This window comes from Neofelis nebulosa, chromosome 4 (genome assembly GCF_028018385.1).
Source record: "Neofelis nebulosa isolate mNeoNeb1 chromosome 4, mNeoNeb1.pri, whole genome shotgun sequence".
In the NCBI taxonomy this organism is placed as follows: Eukaryota; Metazoa; Chordata; class Mammalia; order Carnivora; family Felidae; genus Neofelis; species Neofelis nebulosa.
This window is the reverse complement of record NC_080785.1, coordinates 161,213,511-161,230,157: the sequence shown is the minus strand read 5'-3', so window position 1 is coordinate 161,230,157 and position 16,647 is coordinate 161,213,511. Positions and strand designations below refer to the sequence as shown.

Sequence of the window (16,647 nt, the reverse complement as noted above, 5' to 3'; positions counted from 1 at the left end):
CAAAAGGAATAAAATATCTAGGGATAGTTTAGCACAAGAAGTACACAGTGAATACTCAAAAAAGCTATAAAACGTGGGGGAAAGACATTAATAAACGTGTAAATAAATGGGAAAGTGGATCAGAATACTTAACATTTTGAAATGGCACTCGCCCCCAAAATGGTCTAGAGACTCAACACCATACCTGTCATGATCCCACTTCATTCCTTTATATAAATTGGCAACCTGGTTTTTAAAATTATATGGAGTTGCAAGGGAACCAGAATAACCAAAGCAGTCTCGAAAAAGAAAAGCAAAATGGTAGGGCTAACATTTCTTAAGGTCACAACTCTGAGATATGCAGTAGTAATCAAGAGAGTGTGATACTGACATAAGGGTAGACCTATAGATCTGTGGAATAGATTTAGATTTGAGAAATAAACCTATACATCTATAGTCAACTGATTTCTTGTGGGGGGGGGGGTGGTGGAAGCCAAGAATAGGGCAAGAATATTCTTCTCATAAATTTGTGCTAAGCCAACTGGATAGCTGTAAGCAAAAGAAAGAGGTTTTATTCTTACAGGACGTCACATACAATACTTTACCAGAAAGGATAAAGACCTAAATGACAACGATAACACACTTACATAAACATAGGAAACCATTCTAGACTTGTATTTGGCAAAGAATTCGTAGATAAGACACCGAGGGCAAGAATGGAAAAAAAAACAATAGACTTCATCAAATTTGGACTTCATCAAATTAGTGACTTTTGTCCTTAACTGACACTATCAGGAAAATGAAAATACTCTTTGAAACCCTTGTTGTACTATTGCTGAGAATATAAAAGCGTGTTGATGGTATATAAAACAACATGACAGTTCCTCAAAAAACTACAAACTGAATTATCCTCTGATCTACCAATTCTATTCTGGGAATTGAAGGAGAATTCAAAGCAGCGACTCCAACAGTCTTACTCAGGTCATTGACCTGAGTCACATGCCTCTATGCTCCCTGGAGTTGCTTGGGACCACCATTATATGTTGTTGTTGTTGTTGTTGTTGAATTTTTTTTAATGTTTATTTATTTTTGAGAGTGAGACAGAGCATGAGTGGGGGAGGGGGAGAGAGAGAGGGAGACACAGAATCCAAGGCAGGCTCCAGGCTCTGAGCTGTCAGCACAGAGCCTGACATGGGGCTCAAACCCATAGACTGTGAGATCATGACCTGAGCTAAAGTCGGACGCTTAACGACTGAGCCACCCAGACGTCCCAGGACCACCATTATATGCTATACGACACAAACCAACATCACTGAAACTCAATGTTTGCACAAAATCACTCAAACTCCGTGTTTATGTGGTAAGGAGGGAAGAAACTGTAATGCATATTTACTAGTTCGACCAGAAAATCCCAAATATCTATTCCTTTGGGGGGAAAGAAAGATGTCAACTAATTATTGTTTTCAAGGCAAGACATTGTTTTGCAAATAATCAGTCTTGCTTGGATACTTCCTCTCTGCCAGTCTAAGCAGATTTGAAATCACCCAAAATTAAAGAGCAGGCCTCAGAAACTTACAACGCACTCCCAGGGGAAGAAAAAGTGAAATCAAAATTATTAACAAATGGGATATAATACTGGAATATCTTATTTTTTCTGAAACTTACCACTTTCTTACCTCCTTGGAAATATTTGGTGCTTTCTTTCAAGCTCTACTAATTAAATAAATTTTACCCTATTGGAAAAAGAGAAATGAGCGAGTACATCGTTTTAAGGTGCCCAAACCCAGCACGGGTCAGTGCCAACAGGACAGATCACCCAGAAATTTTCAAAGGGGAAACTCTACTAAAAGCCTTCACATAGGATGTTTGTGCCCAGGAAATATACTTAGCGGAGAGGCACGTGGGTTTTATACAGGATATTCCAGGTTGTTTTTCTGTGCAATTAAAACTTTGAGTCTGTTTGAAATACACCGTGGAGGACAAATAGTTGAAAATAATGTGAATCGGAGAGAGGAAGATGGCATTTGGTAACGCAGGAGTGATCTCAAAATTTAGGCATTTATTCCAGTTCTGAGATTGACTTCCCAATGTCACGGTAATTCTCACTACTGAGCTATATGCCTAAAATAGAAATTTTATAGAATGTGTATGCTACCACAATTAAAAGTACAAATTAAAAGAAAATTTTAATGTTTATTTATTTTTTAGAGAGAGAGAGCAGAGAGCGGGAGAGGAGCAGAGAGCGAGGGAGACACAGAATCCGAAGCAGGCTCGTCAGCACAGAGCCTGACGTGGGTCTTGACCTCAAGAACGGTGAGATCATGACCTGAGCCGAAGTTGGTCGCTTAACCGACTGAGCCACCCAGGCGCCCCTAAAAGTATAAATTTTAAGGCAAAAAAACTCAAACGCTTGAGAAGGCATGGAGTTCTCTAGCTGAAGTACCACATACACACAGGTGGAGAAGGGATGGATAGAAGCCTCAATGCTGTCAACGGTTAAAGACCAACATGGAACCAGTCTGTATTGCATACGGTGAGGTCATTTTTTAAAAATGTATTTATTTATTGTGAGAGAGAGCTAGTGGGAGGGGGAGAGAGAGAGGGAGAAAGAGAAAATCCCCAAATCCACACTGTCAGTGCAGTGCCACAGAGCTGACACCGATCTCAAACTCAGGAACCTCGAGATCATGACCTGAGCCAAGATCAAGAGCCTGATGCTTAACCGACTGAGCCACTAAGGCGCCCCGTGAGGTCATTTTTATTATTTGATTTGATTTGATTTTTCCCCCGTGAGGTCATTTTTAACGTGTTTTTGTAAACAAGGGTCACAGGTCCATGAGTAGGTCCATGAGTGGTTTCGCAGCCTCATGCCAATGCCCCGACCCAGGGAGGACCTCGGACCCTGTGTGTAAACCCCGCCTGGCCTGGCCCCTCTTCCTCTGAACAAGGGAGTCGCTCCACCGGAACGGAGTCTGGACGCCTGTGTCCCCACGTTTACAAGGAGCTGCAGGAAGACGCCACGGTCCCCCTAGGGCCAGGACCAAGTTTTGTTTAAAAGCAAACGTCCCAGGAGGGGACAGGTTCGCGACCACCTAAAAGACTGGTTTTCGCAAGCAACCGGACCTTCTGCCCTGTTGTCACTCAGGAGCGGAGGGGCGGGTCCTTGCGAGCGGTCCAATCAGGGCCGCGGCAGGGGCAGGTGGGTGTGGCGACGCCCCGCAGCCCCCTGGAAGCTCGAGGCCTGGCTCCGGTTCGCTTCTCACCTGCGCTTAAAAGGTCCCAGGTGGCTCTGCTGCAGCGTTACTCGCGCAGTGACCTGCACCTGCCGCGGGAGCAGCGGGCACGACGCCGGGCGACCCGAGAAGCCGGGAGATGGTGAGTGTGCGGGGCCGGGTGTGCCAGGACGGGGCGGAGTCCCCGAGTCCCCCGAGTCCCCGGTGGCGCCGCTCCGACCTCAGTCCCCCTCCACGCGCGGCCTGCGGGCTGGGCGGGCAGCCGGGACCCCGCGGCGTCCTGTCCCGTCACTGCGCGCGGCCGCGTCTCTCCCGATCCGTGCGGTGGCCACGGGGGGAGGGGGGGAGTCGTCAGGGGACAGTCGTGACTCCGTCTCCGGGATTCGTATGCGGGAGGTGCTGTGGTCTGTGGGGTCCCCAGCCCTTCCTGTCTCCCCAGGGGCACCCGTTTTCTCCGGAGCGTTCCAGATGTTGGGGAAACAGAGTCTCAAATCCACGACCCTTTCCCCCAGCCTAGCTCTTCCTAAGGCCAGCAATAAATCCCTGACTTTCCAGATCCTACTCCGCCTCCCCAGACGCCAACTTCCCCTCTCCAGTTCACAGCCTCAGGATCAACTATGTGTCCTCCGGGGGGCATTTCAAACTGACGCAGCGTCCACATTATATGGATGGGCCATTTGAAACGCTTGTGATTTTTGTCTGGATGTTTTACACGAGAGGGAAGCAGACAGTAAGCACCTGGAGCTACGTTTTAGGAACTCCTGTGCCCCTCCCCCCAGGACCTTTCCTGGGCACAGGCAGGTTGCGCGAACTCCTTTGGGTGGGCGTTCCTCTCTGAGACTTTCCTGGGTGATCTGCCCTGTGAGCACTGCCCATCCCTAGGTTTGTCACCTTGATAACACTCAGGCACTTTTTTTTGGTTTCCAGTTTTCAATTAAATGTAAAATGTATTTAAGTGCTAGATTGAGAAAGACCATATTAAATATTTCCAAAGAGGGAAGACAAAGGTGAATTTCAGCTGTATATACATACGTATATACATATATATATACACGTATATGTGTGTGTGTATATATATATATATATATATATATATATATATATATACAATTTTAGTATCACATCGCATGTGTTGATATTTCTTGTTTCTCGTTTTTCTTCCCGAGACGTTGCAGTAATATTCTGAGGTCTGTTTTGTTGCCGTTTTTAAAAAAAAATTTTAAATGTTTATTTCTGAGACAGAGCATCAGTGGGGGAGGGGCAGAGAGAGAGGGAGACACAGAACCGGAAGCAGGCTTCAGGATCTGAGCCATCAGCCCAGAGCCCGACGCGGGGCTCGAACTCGCAAACCGTGAGATCATGGCCTGAGCCGAAGTCCGGGTTGCTTAACCTGCTGAGCCACCCAGGTGCCCCGCTGTTGGTTTTTTTTTTGTTGTTGTTGTTGTTTTGTTTTTTTGGTGAGGGGGAAGGAGAGCAATTTCAACTATAATTCCAGCACTTTGAGCATTCAAGTCCGATTAATTGTTTATAGGACAATTTCATGCCATGGAAGTAATGTTTACTATCCTTATTTTATGAAAGTAATAAATACTTATGGGTTTTCTTTTTTTTTTTTTTAATTTTTTTTTTAATGTTTATTTCTTTTTGAGAGAGAGACAGAGCATGAACGGGGGAGGGTCAGAGAGAGAGGGAGACACAGAATCTGAAACAGGCTCCAGGCTCTGAGCCGTCAGCACAGAGCCCGACGCGGGGCTCGAACTCACGGACCGTGAGATCGTGACCTGAGCCAAAGTCGGACGCTTAACCGACTGAGCCACCCAGGCGCCCCAACTTATGGGTTTTCTTGTTGAACTAGAAAAATGCCTTACAAGTTTCTCCATCTTTTCTACATAAAATTGGGTTTGTGTGATCTTCCTAGATTCTTCATATACTGGGTTTGTGTCATTAAAAATACTACTATATATCGCTTCTCGGCCTTTTGGCTAAGATCAAGTGTAAAAATACTACTATAGTCCAAAGCAATGGGACAGAAGCCTATGGCTGGCAACCTAAGCTAGGCTCCCCGCCCCCTTCCTCAAGGAGTCTGCAAAGGGAAATACCTTCAAGGCCCAGCTGGTTCTTCCTGAGGAGCCTCTGCAGGTGTTTTTACCTGCTCACACCCACCTCAGAAGGAGGCTTGTCTTTCTTTTTTAAAATGTTTATTTATTTTTGAGAGACAGACACAGAGCACAAGGGGAGGGAGAGAACAGAGAGAGAGGGAGACACAGAATCCGAAGCAGGCTCCAGGCTCTAGGCTCTGAGCTGTCAGCACAGAGCCCGTTGCGGGGCTCAAACCCTTGAACTGTGAGATCGTGACCTGAGCTGAAGTCAGACGCTCAACGTACTGAGCCACCCAGGTGCCCCTAGAAGGAGCCTTTATATGGAGAGAAGCTACAGAGCCTGGAAAGCTGGGGGTGCTTGTGCACAAAGGGGTGGGGAGGAGATGCCCTTTCTAGGTAAGTGTGGATCGCTTGGTCCTGGGTCTAGACCCAGGTTGGAGTTTTGCATCCACATGTAAGTGCACGGAGTGTCATTTGTTTGTATTGAGAAAGCCTGTGAAAGTCAGGAGGTCTGTGTCCAGGCTAGGGCTCATGAATTTGGGAGTTCATTTGGGTAACAACCTACAAGTGAATCCTGCTGAGAGTTTCCTCACTTGGAGAACAGCAGCCTTAGGGAGAGAGGGATTCCACTAGGCCCCGGGGGAGGGAGGGGGTTCAGGGGTCCCAGGGTTCATTCCTGTGGCTGCTCAGGTATCCTTCCTCCCCCCGTCCCACTCCCTACCTTAGCAGGGATCTTCCAACTCCAGGGATTCTGTCTCCACTGGAAGTGTCTGGAGTGTGTTTGAAACTCTCTGACTGTGACTTTCCTTCTGTCCTGTGAGGAGCTGGCTGCTCGTCTGTGCTGAGCTCAATATTTATGTTTCTTTTCTCCGGATTCCGTTAATGGATTGAGTATTGCAGTCCTTTGCTTCTGGTCTCCCTTAGCGCTTTAATTTTGCTCCCTGTGGGAGAAATAACATTTTTTTTTGTTAGTTTCTTGGGCTTGAAAATGTAAGTTGATTGAGAGAGATGATGGCAGTAAGACAGGAAAACTGCAGAACTAAATAGAACTTTTTGTTCCTTTTAGGCAAAGGTTTGAGATGAATTTTTCATTTTTACATCAGTGTTTACGCATGGCCTTAGGGGACAGTGGCATTTAAAAGGGTAAAGGGGATGCCTGGGTGGCTCAGACTCTTGTTCGGCTCAGGTCATGATCTCACAGTTCATGGGATCGAGCCCTAGGTCATTGGGCTCTGCCCTGACAGCACAGAGCCTGCTTGGGATCATCTCTCTCTCTCTCTCTCTCTCTCTCTCTCTCTCTCTCTCTGCCCCTCTTCCCGCTTGCATGCGCTGTCTGTCTCTGTCCCCCTCTCGGTCTCCAAATAAATAAATAAAAGGGTAAAGAAAGTGAATTCTTATTTTAATTGATGTGAGGAAAGCTACTTATAGCTTATGTAAGTCTTTGAAAATCCAGTGCATTTAAGGACCTAAATTCCAACCCCTATCGCATTAGAATATGCTACTTATTCCTGGAAATAACCCCAGTGTTGAACTAACGGAAGGACAAACTATGATGCCACATGTCCTTCTACTTAGAGATTTAGGGGCGCCTGGGTGGCTCAGATGGTTAAGCGTCCCACTCTCGATTTTGGCTCAGGTCATGATCTCTGGTTCATGAGTTTGAGCCCCGAATCAGGCTCTGTGCTGACAGCGAGGAGCCTGCTTGAGATTCTGTCTCTGTCTCTGTCTCTGTCTCTGTCTCTCTCTCTCTCTCTCTCTCTCTCTCTCTCTCTCCCCCCTCCCCCCCTCCCCCCTCCCCCCTCCCCCCTCCCCCCTCCCCCCTCCCCCCCTCCCCCCCTCCCCCCCTCCCCCCCTCCCCCCCTCTCCCCCTCTCCCCCTCTCCCCCTCCCCCCCTCTCCCCCTCTCCCCTCTCTCCCCTCTCTCCCCTCTCTCCCCTCTCTCCCCTCTCTCCCCTCTCTCCCCTCTCTCCCTTCTCTCCTCTCTCCTCTCTCCCCTCTCCCCTCTCTCCCTCTCTCCCCCTCCCCCTCCCCCTCTCCCTTTCCCTCTCCCCCCTCCCCCTCTCCCTCTCCCCCCTCCCCCTCTCCCTCTCCCTCCTCCCCCTCTCCCTCTCCCCCCTCCCCCTCTCCCTCTCCCCCCTCCCCCTCTCCCTCTCCCCCCTCCCCCTCTCCCTCTCCCTCTCTCCCTCTCCCCCTCTCTCCCTCCCCCTCTCTCCCCCTCTCTCCCTCCCTCCCTCCCTCCCTCTCAAAATAAACACTTAAAAGAATTAAAAAGAAAAAGATTTGAAAATATTCATTTTTTTTATGGTTTCACTTTTGTAACTGTGTTTAAAGGAATTCAATTTGGGGCACCTGGCTGGCTCAGCTGGTGGAATGTGCAACTCTCGATCTCAAGGTTGTGGGTTCGAGCCCTATGTTGGGTATAGAGATTACTTAAAAATAAAACCTTTAAAAAAAAAAGGGAATTAAATCTTAGAATGGTTTCCTATGTACAAAAGTTAAAATTGAATAAAGACTGCTAACTAGTAAAACACAGTGTCTACCAACTTCTATTTTAAGTATATCCGTGAGATAGAAAGTTTAACATAAGAAAACTCACTGTCCAAACATCCTGCTCCCTTCCAGTGCTGTGACTCCAGCCATCTCCAAATACACACTGTCGATCATTTCATGAACTTCCTGTTGGTGTTAGTTTTTTATATAGAAATAAGCCATTTTTATATAGAAATAAGTAGAAATATTCTTCTTACCCATGTGGGTCCTTATAATCAGCCAGACTCCACATCTTTTCATGTTTACTGACCACTTACTCCTCACCACCACCCCCCCCCCCCGCCCTTTCCCTTATCTCCACCACCTGGACAAAGCGACAAGAAAGTCCAGAGGCTCAGGGTGCCTCGGTGGCGCGGTCAGTTGGGCGTCGGACTTCAGCTCAGGTCATGACCTCACGCCTCGTGGGTTCGAGCCCCGCGTCGGGCTCTGCGCTGACAGTTGGGAGCCTGGAGCCTGCTTTGGATTCTGTGTCTCCCTCTGTCTCAGTCCCTCCCCTGCTCATGCTCTGTCTCTCTCTCTCACTCTCAAAAATAAATACACATAAAAAAAAAAAAAAAGTCTAGAGGCTCCCTTATATGGCACTGGCCTCAGATTCCAAGCACACAAGTCCCTGTGTGCAAAACTCTTGCCCTGGCCCCACCCCCGACAAATATTCTTTGCTTGATCAAACTTGTGTCAGGCTCCTAAACCTTCTCGTAGGTCTATCTGGGTAGCTCCCTGTAAAATTCAGTTTTAGCAAGAACCCTGCTAGGTCAGCTGAACCAGAATCCTCCCCACCCCCTCCATGTCTGACCACCCTTGATAGCTGATCAAGTTCCTCCCCCTCCCCCCCCCCCTTATCCCCCAGTTGAAAGTGATCACCCTGGCCTGTCTTCAGGAAGAATCCTGTTAGGTCGTTTTAGCCAAAACCCTGTTACCCCTGATTTTTCTCTGAGTCCTTTTCCGTCCACTGCCCTCCACCCTGTTCTCTGGCCATGAACTCCCACCTGCCCATGCTGTGTCCAGAGTTGAACCCCAACTCATTTCTCATCCCCTGTGAAAATCCCATCACAGGTGTCTCTACACCCGTCACGATGGTTCTGAATGAAACCATCTTAAATTTTTTTTTTTTAACGTTTATTTATTTTTGAGACAGAGAGAGACAGAGCATGAACGGGGGGGGGGGGGGGGTCAGAGAGAGGGAGACACAGAATCCGAAACGGGCTCCAGGCTCTGAGCTGTTAGCACAGAGCCCGATGCGGGGCTCGAACTCACGGACCACGAGATCGTGACCTGAGCTGAAGTCGGCCGCTCAACCGACTGAGCCACCCAGGCGCCCCTGAATGAAACCATCTTAAACCCATCTGCTCTCCCATCTTTGACAAGTTCCATTGAATGTTTTTTCACTAACCCCCCAGCCACAATGAAACCCCATTCCAGGCTTCTTTCCTTGCTTTCTGAAGCCAGTTCAGAGCTGCTTGAGAGACTGACCCTGCCCTCCCCTCCCCTGGATCTCAATTATGTGAGTCATGTGAGACCTAAGCCTTGTCCTACCCTCCTGGTGTATGGGGGCGGGCCTCAGTCTTAATACAGGAACCGCATATCTGCATGTGACCAGAACAGGTGGCCATGAGCAGCATGTCCAGGCAAAACCACTGCCCGTGGGTCTGTGTTCTCTTACTCTGACTTGCTCACCTGCTCTGCTCCATGACAGTGGCATGTCCTGTAGGCTGCTAGGTCCTGGGGAGCTCATGTTGTATGCTGTGCTGCCCTGTCTTGGGGCAAGCCTACCAGCCCGAAGTTCTCGATTCAACCGACCAGAGTTCTAGGATTCCTAGGCCTTTCAGAGCAAAATTGGGGCCCTCCTCACAGTGGTCCTGGGTTAATGTGTCTGCAGAGATTTATCTGTGCATCAGAAGGAAGCTGCGATAGAGGCAGAGTTGGCCCTGAGATATCCCCGGGGGTGGGGGTGGGAGAGAGGACTATGCGAGAGGAGGCCATATCAAGGGGTCACTCCTGAAACAGCTCCCATTTAAAAAGAGGAAGAGGTGGGTGCCTGGGTGGCTCAGTCGGTTCAGTGGTCCGACTCTTGATTTCAGCTCAGGTCATGATTTCACAGTTGTGGGGTTGAGCCCCGGGTCGGTCTCTGAACGTGGAGCCTGCTTTGGATTCTCTTTCTGTCTGTCTGTCTCTCTGTTCATTCTTGCACTCTCTCAATAAACTCTAAAAAGAAAAAGAGGAGAAGAGAGGAGAAAGGGAGTCAGTAGAATGTGGGGTAAGTCCTGACCCCACATGCCAGAGGACTCACCAGGATCTTAAACGCCTCTGCTGCTGCCTCCCTGTCCGTATTGCAGCAATGACTGTGACCCACGAGGTTCTAGAGGACAATACCCCCGGCCTCACTGCGGCACAGCAAAGGTATCAGTTGAAACTGACTTAGGTCCGGGATCTTTAAAACCTATACAGCAACAAGTCGTCACAGAGGAGTTTCCTGATGGCACTGATTTGAGGCTCTCTGGAGGAAAAAATATACAAACATCAGGGTAGTCTCTCTCTCTGCCCTTCCCCCTCTTGCACTCTGTCTCTCTCAAAAATACAAAGCATTAAAAAAAAATCTTAGGGGGGCGCCTGGGTGGCTCGGTCAGTTGAGCATCCGACTTTGGCTCAGGTCATGATCTCACGGTCCGTGAGTTCGAGCCCCGCGTCAGGCTCTGTGCTGACGGCTCAGAGCCTGGAGCCTGTTTCAGATTCTGTGTCTCCCTCTCTCTCTGCCCCTTCCCCGCTCATGCTCTGTCTCTCTCTCTCTCTGTCAAAAATAAACATAAAAAAAAATTTTTTTTAATTAAAAAAAATTTAATTAAATAAAAATTAAAAAATAAATATCAGGGTAGAGAGGACCCTCCTTTCCCTGAAGTTCATCCAGTGACCAAAAAATCCCCAAAAAGCAAAATCGGGAAGGACAGGTGGGAAGGAACAAAAGAGAAAAATACTAAAAGGTCCACAATTTTACCAAATTGGAAATCCAAAATATGCTAAAGGAAGAATTTACACAACCAAAAAGATTGCAGGGCACTATATAAACCTTTTAAAAGACACAGGGTTGGGGCGCCTGGGTGGCGCAGTCGGTTAAGCGTCCGACTTCAGCCAGGTCACGATCTCGCGGTCCGTGAGTTCGAGCCCCGCGTCGGGCTCTGGGCCGATGGCTCGGAGCCTGGAGCCTGTTTCCGATTCTGTGTCTCCCTCTCTCTCTGCCCCTCCCCCGTTCATGCTCTGTCTCTCTCTGTCCCAAAAATAAATAAAAAACGTTGGAAAAAAAAATTTAAAAAAAAAAATAAAAGACACAGGGTTTGGGGGCCTCTACAACACAGATTCCCAATTAATTTTGCCAACTGCTTCAATGCATTAAGTCCGAAACCTTCATGCAAATGATACTAAGGCTCAAATTCTATCCCAGAAAATTTAAGCAAGTTACCCCTGATAATGTAGGGGAGGTCCTGAGTATACAATAGGGGGCAAATAGATATATCTCACCTTAACCCTTTCCTCAGTTTCTTGCCAGGTACACAGTTCTGGAGGAGGCGACGTTTCTACCTTCAGTATGATGTTAGCTGTGCATTTGTCATCTATGGCTTTTACGCTATTGAGGTACATTCTTTTTTTTTTTTTTTTTAAGTTTCTTTATTTATTTTGAGATAGAGATCATGTCCAAGTGGGGTAGGGGCAGAGAGACAGAGAGAGGGAGAGAGAGAATCCCAAGCAGGCCCATGCAGGACCTGATCTCACGACCCTGAGATCCCACTGAGCCACCTAGGTGCCCCGAGGTACATTCTTTCTCTACCTAATTTGTTTTATTGCATCATTAAAGGATGTTGGATGTTGTCAAATGCCTCTCCTGCACCTTCTGAGATGATCATATGACTTTTATCTTTCATCTTGTTAATTGGGTATAGCACATGTATTGATTTGCATATGTTGAACCATCCTTGCATACCAGGGATAAATCCACTTGATCAAGTTGTATAAGCCTTTTAGTGTGCTGTTGAATTTAATGTACTAGTATTTTGTAAAGGATTTTAAAAAAATTTTTAATGTTTATTTTTGAGAGAGACAGAGAGAGACAGAGCACAAGCAGGGGAGGGGCAGAGAGAGAGGGAGACAGAGAATCCAAAGCAGGCTCCAGGCTCTGAGCCATCAGCACAGAGCCCTACATGGGGCTTGAACTCACAAACCATGAGATCATGACCTAAGTCAGAGTCAGATGCTTAACCGACTGAGCTGTCCAGAAGCCCCTTATAGAGGATTTTGCACCTATGTTTCCCAGGGATATTGGCTTGTCATTTTCTTTGAAAAAAAAAATTTTTTTTAACATTTTATTTTTGAGAGATAGAAAGACACAGAGTGTGAGCAGGGGAGGGACAGAGAGAGGGGGAGACACAGAATCTGAAGCAGGCTCCAGGCTCTGAGCTGTCAGCACAGAGCCTGATGCGGGGCTCAAACTCACAAACTGCAAGATCATGACCTGAGCCGAAGTCAGTCACCCAACTAGCTGAGCCACCCAGGTGCCCCTTAATTTTCTTTCCTTGGAGTGTCCTCGTCTGACTTTGTTATCTATGTAATGCTGGCCTCAGACACCTGGGTGGCTCAGTCGGCTAAGCATTGATGGTACAGAGCCTGCTTGTGATTCTCTCTTTCCCTCTGTCTCTGCCCCTCCCCCTCTCACACTATTGCTGTCTGTCTCAAAATAAATACACTTTTAAAAACTTTAATAGGGGAGCCTGGGTGGCTCTGTCGGTTAAGTGTCCGACTTAGGCTCAGGTTATGATCTCACAGTTCGTGAGTTCGAGCCCTGCATCAGGCTCTGTGCTGACAGCTGGGAGCCTGGAGCCTGCTTAGGATTCTATGTCTCCCTCTCTCTCTCTGCCTCTCCCCCACTCATGCTCTGTCTACCCTTTCTCTCCAAAATAAATAAACATTAAAAAAATTAAAAAAAAAAAAACTTTAATAACGGGCACCTGGGTGGCTCAGTCGGTTAAGCATCCGACTTCAGCTCAGGTCATGATCTCGCAGTTCACGAGTTTGAGCCCCACATTGGGCTCTGTGCTGACAGCTCAGAGCCTGGAGCCTGCTTCGGATTCTGTGTTTCTGTCTCTCTCTCTGCCCCTCTCCTGCTCACACTCTGTCTTGCTCTTTGTCAAAAATAAATTTTAGGGGCGCCTGGGTGGCTCAGTCGGTTGAGCGTCCGACTTTGGCTCAGGTCACGATCTCGCGGTCCGTGAGTTCGAGCCCCGCGTCAGGCTCTGGGCTGATGGCTCGGAGCCTGGAGCCTGTTTCCGATTCTGTGTCTCCCTCTCTCTGACCCTCCCCCGTTCGTGCTCTGTTTCTCTCTGTCTCAAAAATAAATAAACGTTGGGGCGCCTGGGTGGCGCAGTCGGTTAAGCGTCCGACTTCAGCCAGGTCACGATCTCGTGGTCCGTGAGTTCGAGCCCCGCGTCAGGCTCTGGGCTGATGGCTCGGAGCCTGGAGCCTGTTTCCGACTCTGTGTCTCCCTCTCTCTCTGCCCCTCCCCTGTTCATGCTCTGTCTCTCTCTGTCCCAGAAATAAAAAAAAAAAAAAAAAAAACGTTGAAAAAAAAATAAATAAACGTTAAATAAATAAATAAATAAATTTTTAAAAATATATTTTAAAAAAACTTAAAAAAAATATAATGCTGGCCTCATAAAATGATTTTGGAAGTATTTCCTCCTTTCTAATTTGTTGCAAGAGTTTGAGAAGAGTTAGTATGAATTTTTAACTTTTTTTTTTTGAGAGAGAGAGAGACAGAGCATTTGTAAGGGAGGGACAGGGAGAGAAGGAGACACAGACTCTGAAGCAGGCTCCAGGGTCTGAGCTGTCAGCACAGAGACTGACGTGGGGCTCAAACTCTCCAACCGCCAGATCACGACCTGAGTCAAAGTTGGATGCTTAACCAACTGAGCCACCCAGGTGCCCCAGGAATTTTTTAAGTGTTGGGTAGAATTCACCAGTGAAGCCATCTGGTCCTGGGCTTTTCTTTGTTGGGAGTTTTTTTTTGATTCCTGATTCGATTTCCTTACTCCTTACTGAGTTTTGATTTTCTGTTTCATGATTCAGTCTTAGTAAGTTGTATGTTTAAAGGAATTTATACTTGTAGGTTATCAAATTTGTTAACATATATTTATTCATAGTAGTCTCTTACGATACTTTGAATCTCAGTGCTATCAGTTATAATTTCTCCTTTTTACTTTCTGATTTTATTAATCTTTTCTTCATTTAGCTAAAGGTTTGTCAGCTTGGTTTATCTTTTTCTTTATTTTTTTTTAAGTTTATTTATTTATTTTGAAAGAGAGAGAGAATGAGCAGGGGAGGGGCAGAGCGAGAGGGGGACCGAGGATCTGAAGCAGGGCTGTGCACTGACAGCAGCGAGCCCGAGGCGAGGCTTGAACCCATAAACCGTGAGATCATGACCTGAGCGGAAGTCGGACGCTCAACTGACTGAGCCACCCAGGTGCCTCTCCAGCCATTATTTCTTTAAGCGTTCTGCCATTCTCTCTTCTTCTGGAATTTCCGTTATGTGCGCATTGTTTATTTTACAGGTGTCCCCTAAGTCTCCTAACCTTTCTTCACTCCTTTTTGTTCATTTTTCTTTTCTTCTTCATCCGTACGATTTCTAATGACTGGTCTTCAAGTTCACAGATTCTTTCATCGTATTCATCGAGTCAGCTCTTGAGCCTCTCTATTTGCATTTCTTTTTTTTTTTTTTTTTTCATTTCACTTTTCCTTCAGTGCTGGAATTTCTATTTGGGTTCTTTATGATTTCTCCTATCTGCCATACTTCTTGCTTTGTTCATGTATTGTTTTCTTGATTTCATGGAGTTGTCTGTAGAGGCCGCTTTTGGACAACAGGCTCGTGCAATGGAACCATGATCAAGGCAGGAGAGCCCAAAGTGACCCCAACCCCCCTGGCTGAATACAGACGGGCCCGTCAGGCCACCTGTCTCAAAATATCCATAGGCCCTAACTGACCAATGGGCTACTTAGCTCTAGGCACAGTTACCAAAGAAGGGAAAATTCCATATGTCACTCTACCCCCTTACCTTCCCTCTCTAACAACAGCCCCCCGTTCACAGCCTCCTTTGCTGTCCTGCCTGCTGCTCCCTTGCAGTGTATTCAATAAACTTCTTCATTCTGCCTCGGGTGAATCCTTTCAACTGTCCGCACCACTGGCTTCCACCCGATTGTCACCCCGCGCTTGGGGGTCCCCATCTGATCGAGAGAGACACCACATGGTCTATCTGGGCTCTTGTGAAGCTGTCTGAGCTTTCTTGGAACAATTATATCAGGCAACTTGCAGATCTCTATTTCTATTGGATAGGTTACTAGAAAATTGTTGTGTTCCTTTGTTGGCATCATTTTTCCTTGGTGTGTATGTGTGTGTGTGTGTGTGTGTGTGTGTGTGTGTGTGTGTGTGTTCCTTGAATTCCTTGAAGTCTCACGTTGGTGTCTCTGCATGTGAGGAAGTAGCCACTTTCTCCAGTCTTTACTAACTCACTTTGGGAGAGAAACACCGTCACCAGTCAGCCCAGCTAGGGATTCTGAGGCTCTCTCAGATCTTTTCTACTGATGTACCTGCTTCATACCTCCAGCCCCCTCATTAGGGGTAATTCTGAAGATTATACACCTTCTTTTGATCCCTCAAAGCCAGGCCAGGTGCTGAGAGCTTCCTTTTTGTTTCCCCTGGGGTGGTACCCTGAAATGCTCAAGTTTGTGCATTCTTTTCTCTTTTTTTCAAAGTTTTTTTTTTTAATTTAAACGATCTCTGTACCCAATGTGGTGCTCGAACTCGCAATCCTGAGATCAAGAACTGCATGCTCTACCAACTGAGCCAGCCAGGTGCTCCTGTGCACCTTTTTCTAATCCCACTGAGTTGAGCCCTCTGAATGCATGTGCTTACAAGACATTAAGAGGCTTGTACTCACTGTCTGGGCTACAAGGGGGCGGATCATATGGGTGGGAGTGAGGCGTATGGAGTATTGAGCGTGCCCATGGGTCATTTGGGAGTGTCCACGGGCATTGCCTCCGAAGTGGCTGAAATGTAAGCATCCAGATCGAATATGCAAGCACTTAGTAGGATCTGCAGCCATTTGTTGAGTTCCAAGCTCTGGCTGCCTTAGGTCTTTCCAAGTCCTTCCCTGCTCCCAGCCTTCCAGCCACTCAGCTGTGTTGATATCCTCAGTATTTTCGGTGAGACAGGAAAGTGGCGAGCCTTCTGAACAGCATCCCACACCACCGGGGGAATCCAAGTGCTCTCTTACAACGTTTCACTTTCCCCATGGGGGGAATTATGGGCCAACACCGTCTCTCTTGGGAAGGAGCTGTGCTGCCTTTGGGGAGAAGGTGACACAGGTAAAATAAAACCACTCTTCTTACCTCCTCATGGGGTCTATTCTCAGAGTTTTTGCTCCTTTGGGGTGCGTGAACTGGACCACTGGAAATTTCCACAGAGGTACTCTCATCATTGGGTGGCTTTCAAAATCGGTGCCTGGTGTGGATATGACAGTAGCTCTTATTGACCCATATGATATTTGGGTGTGTGGAGATTTCCCAACCATTGTTTTATTATTGATTTCCAAGTTAATATAATTTTGGTTTACAAGCATAATTTGCTCGCTCTTTCTTTTCTTTTTTCTTCCTTCCTTCCTTCCTTCCTTCCTTCCTTCCTTCCTTCCTTCCTTCCTTTCTTTTTCTTTCTTTCTTTCTTTCTTTCTTTCTTTTTCTTCCTTTCTTCCTTTT

General features: G+C 47.1%; 1 protein-coding gene across 2 annotated transcripts in view; it reads left to right on the top strand.

Moving 5' to 3' along the window:
• The first annotated feature begins 3,162 nt into the window (after positions 1–3,162).
• LOC131510601 (zinc finger protein 791-like) overlaps positions 3,163–16,647 on the top strand; it is a 45,654-nt gene continuing 32,169 nt past the window's right edge. The window contains exon 1 of one of the 2 annotated variants that reach the window (XM_058727925.1): positions 3,163–3,354. In XM_058727925.1, the coding sequence (XP_058583908.1) occupies positions 3,352–3,354 (3 nt within the window). In that variant the 5' untranslated portion in view covers positions 3,163–3,351. The remainder of the gene's footprint in view (positions 3,355–16,647) is intronic. The other variant, XM_058727927.1, reaches the window with a different exon arrangement.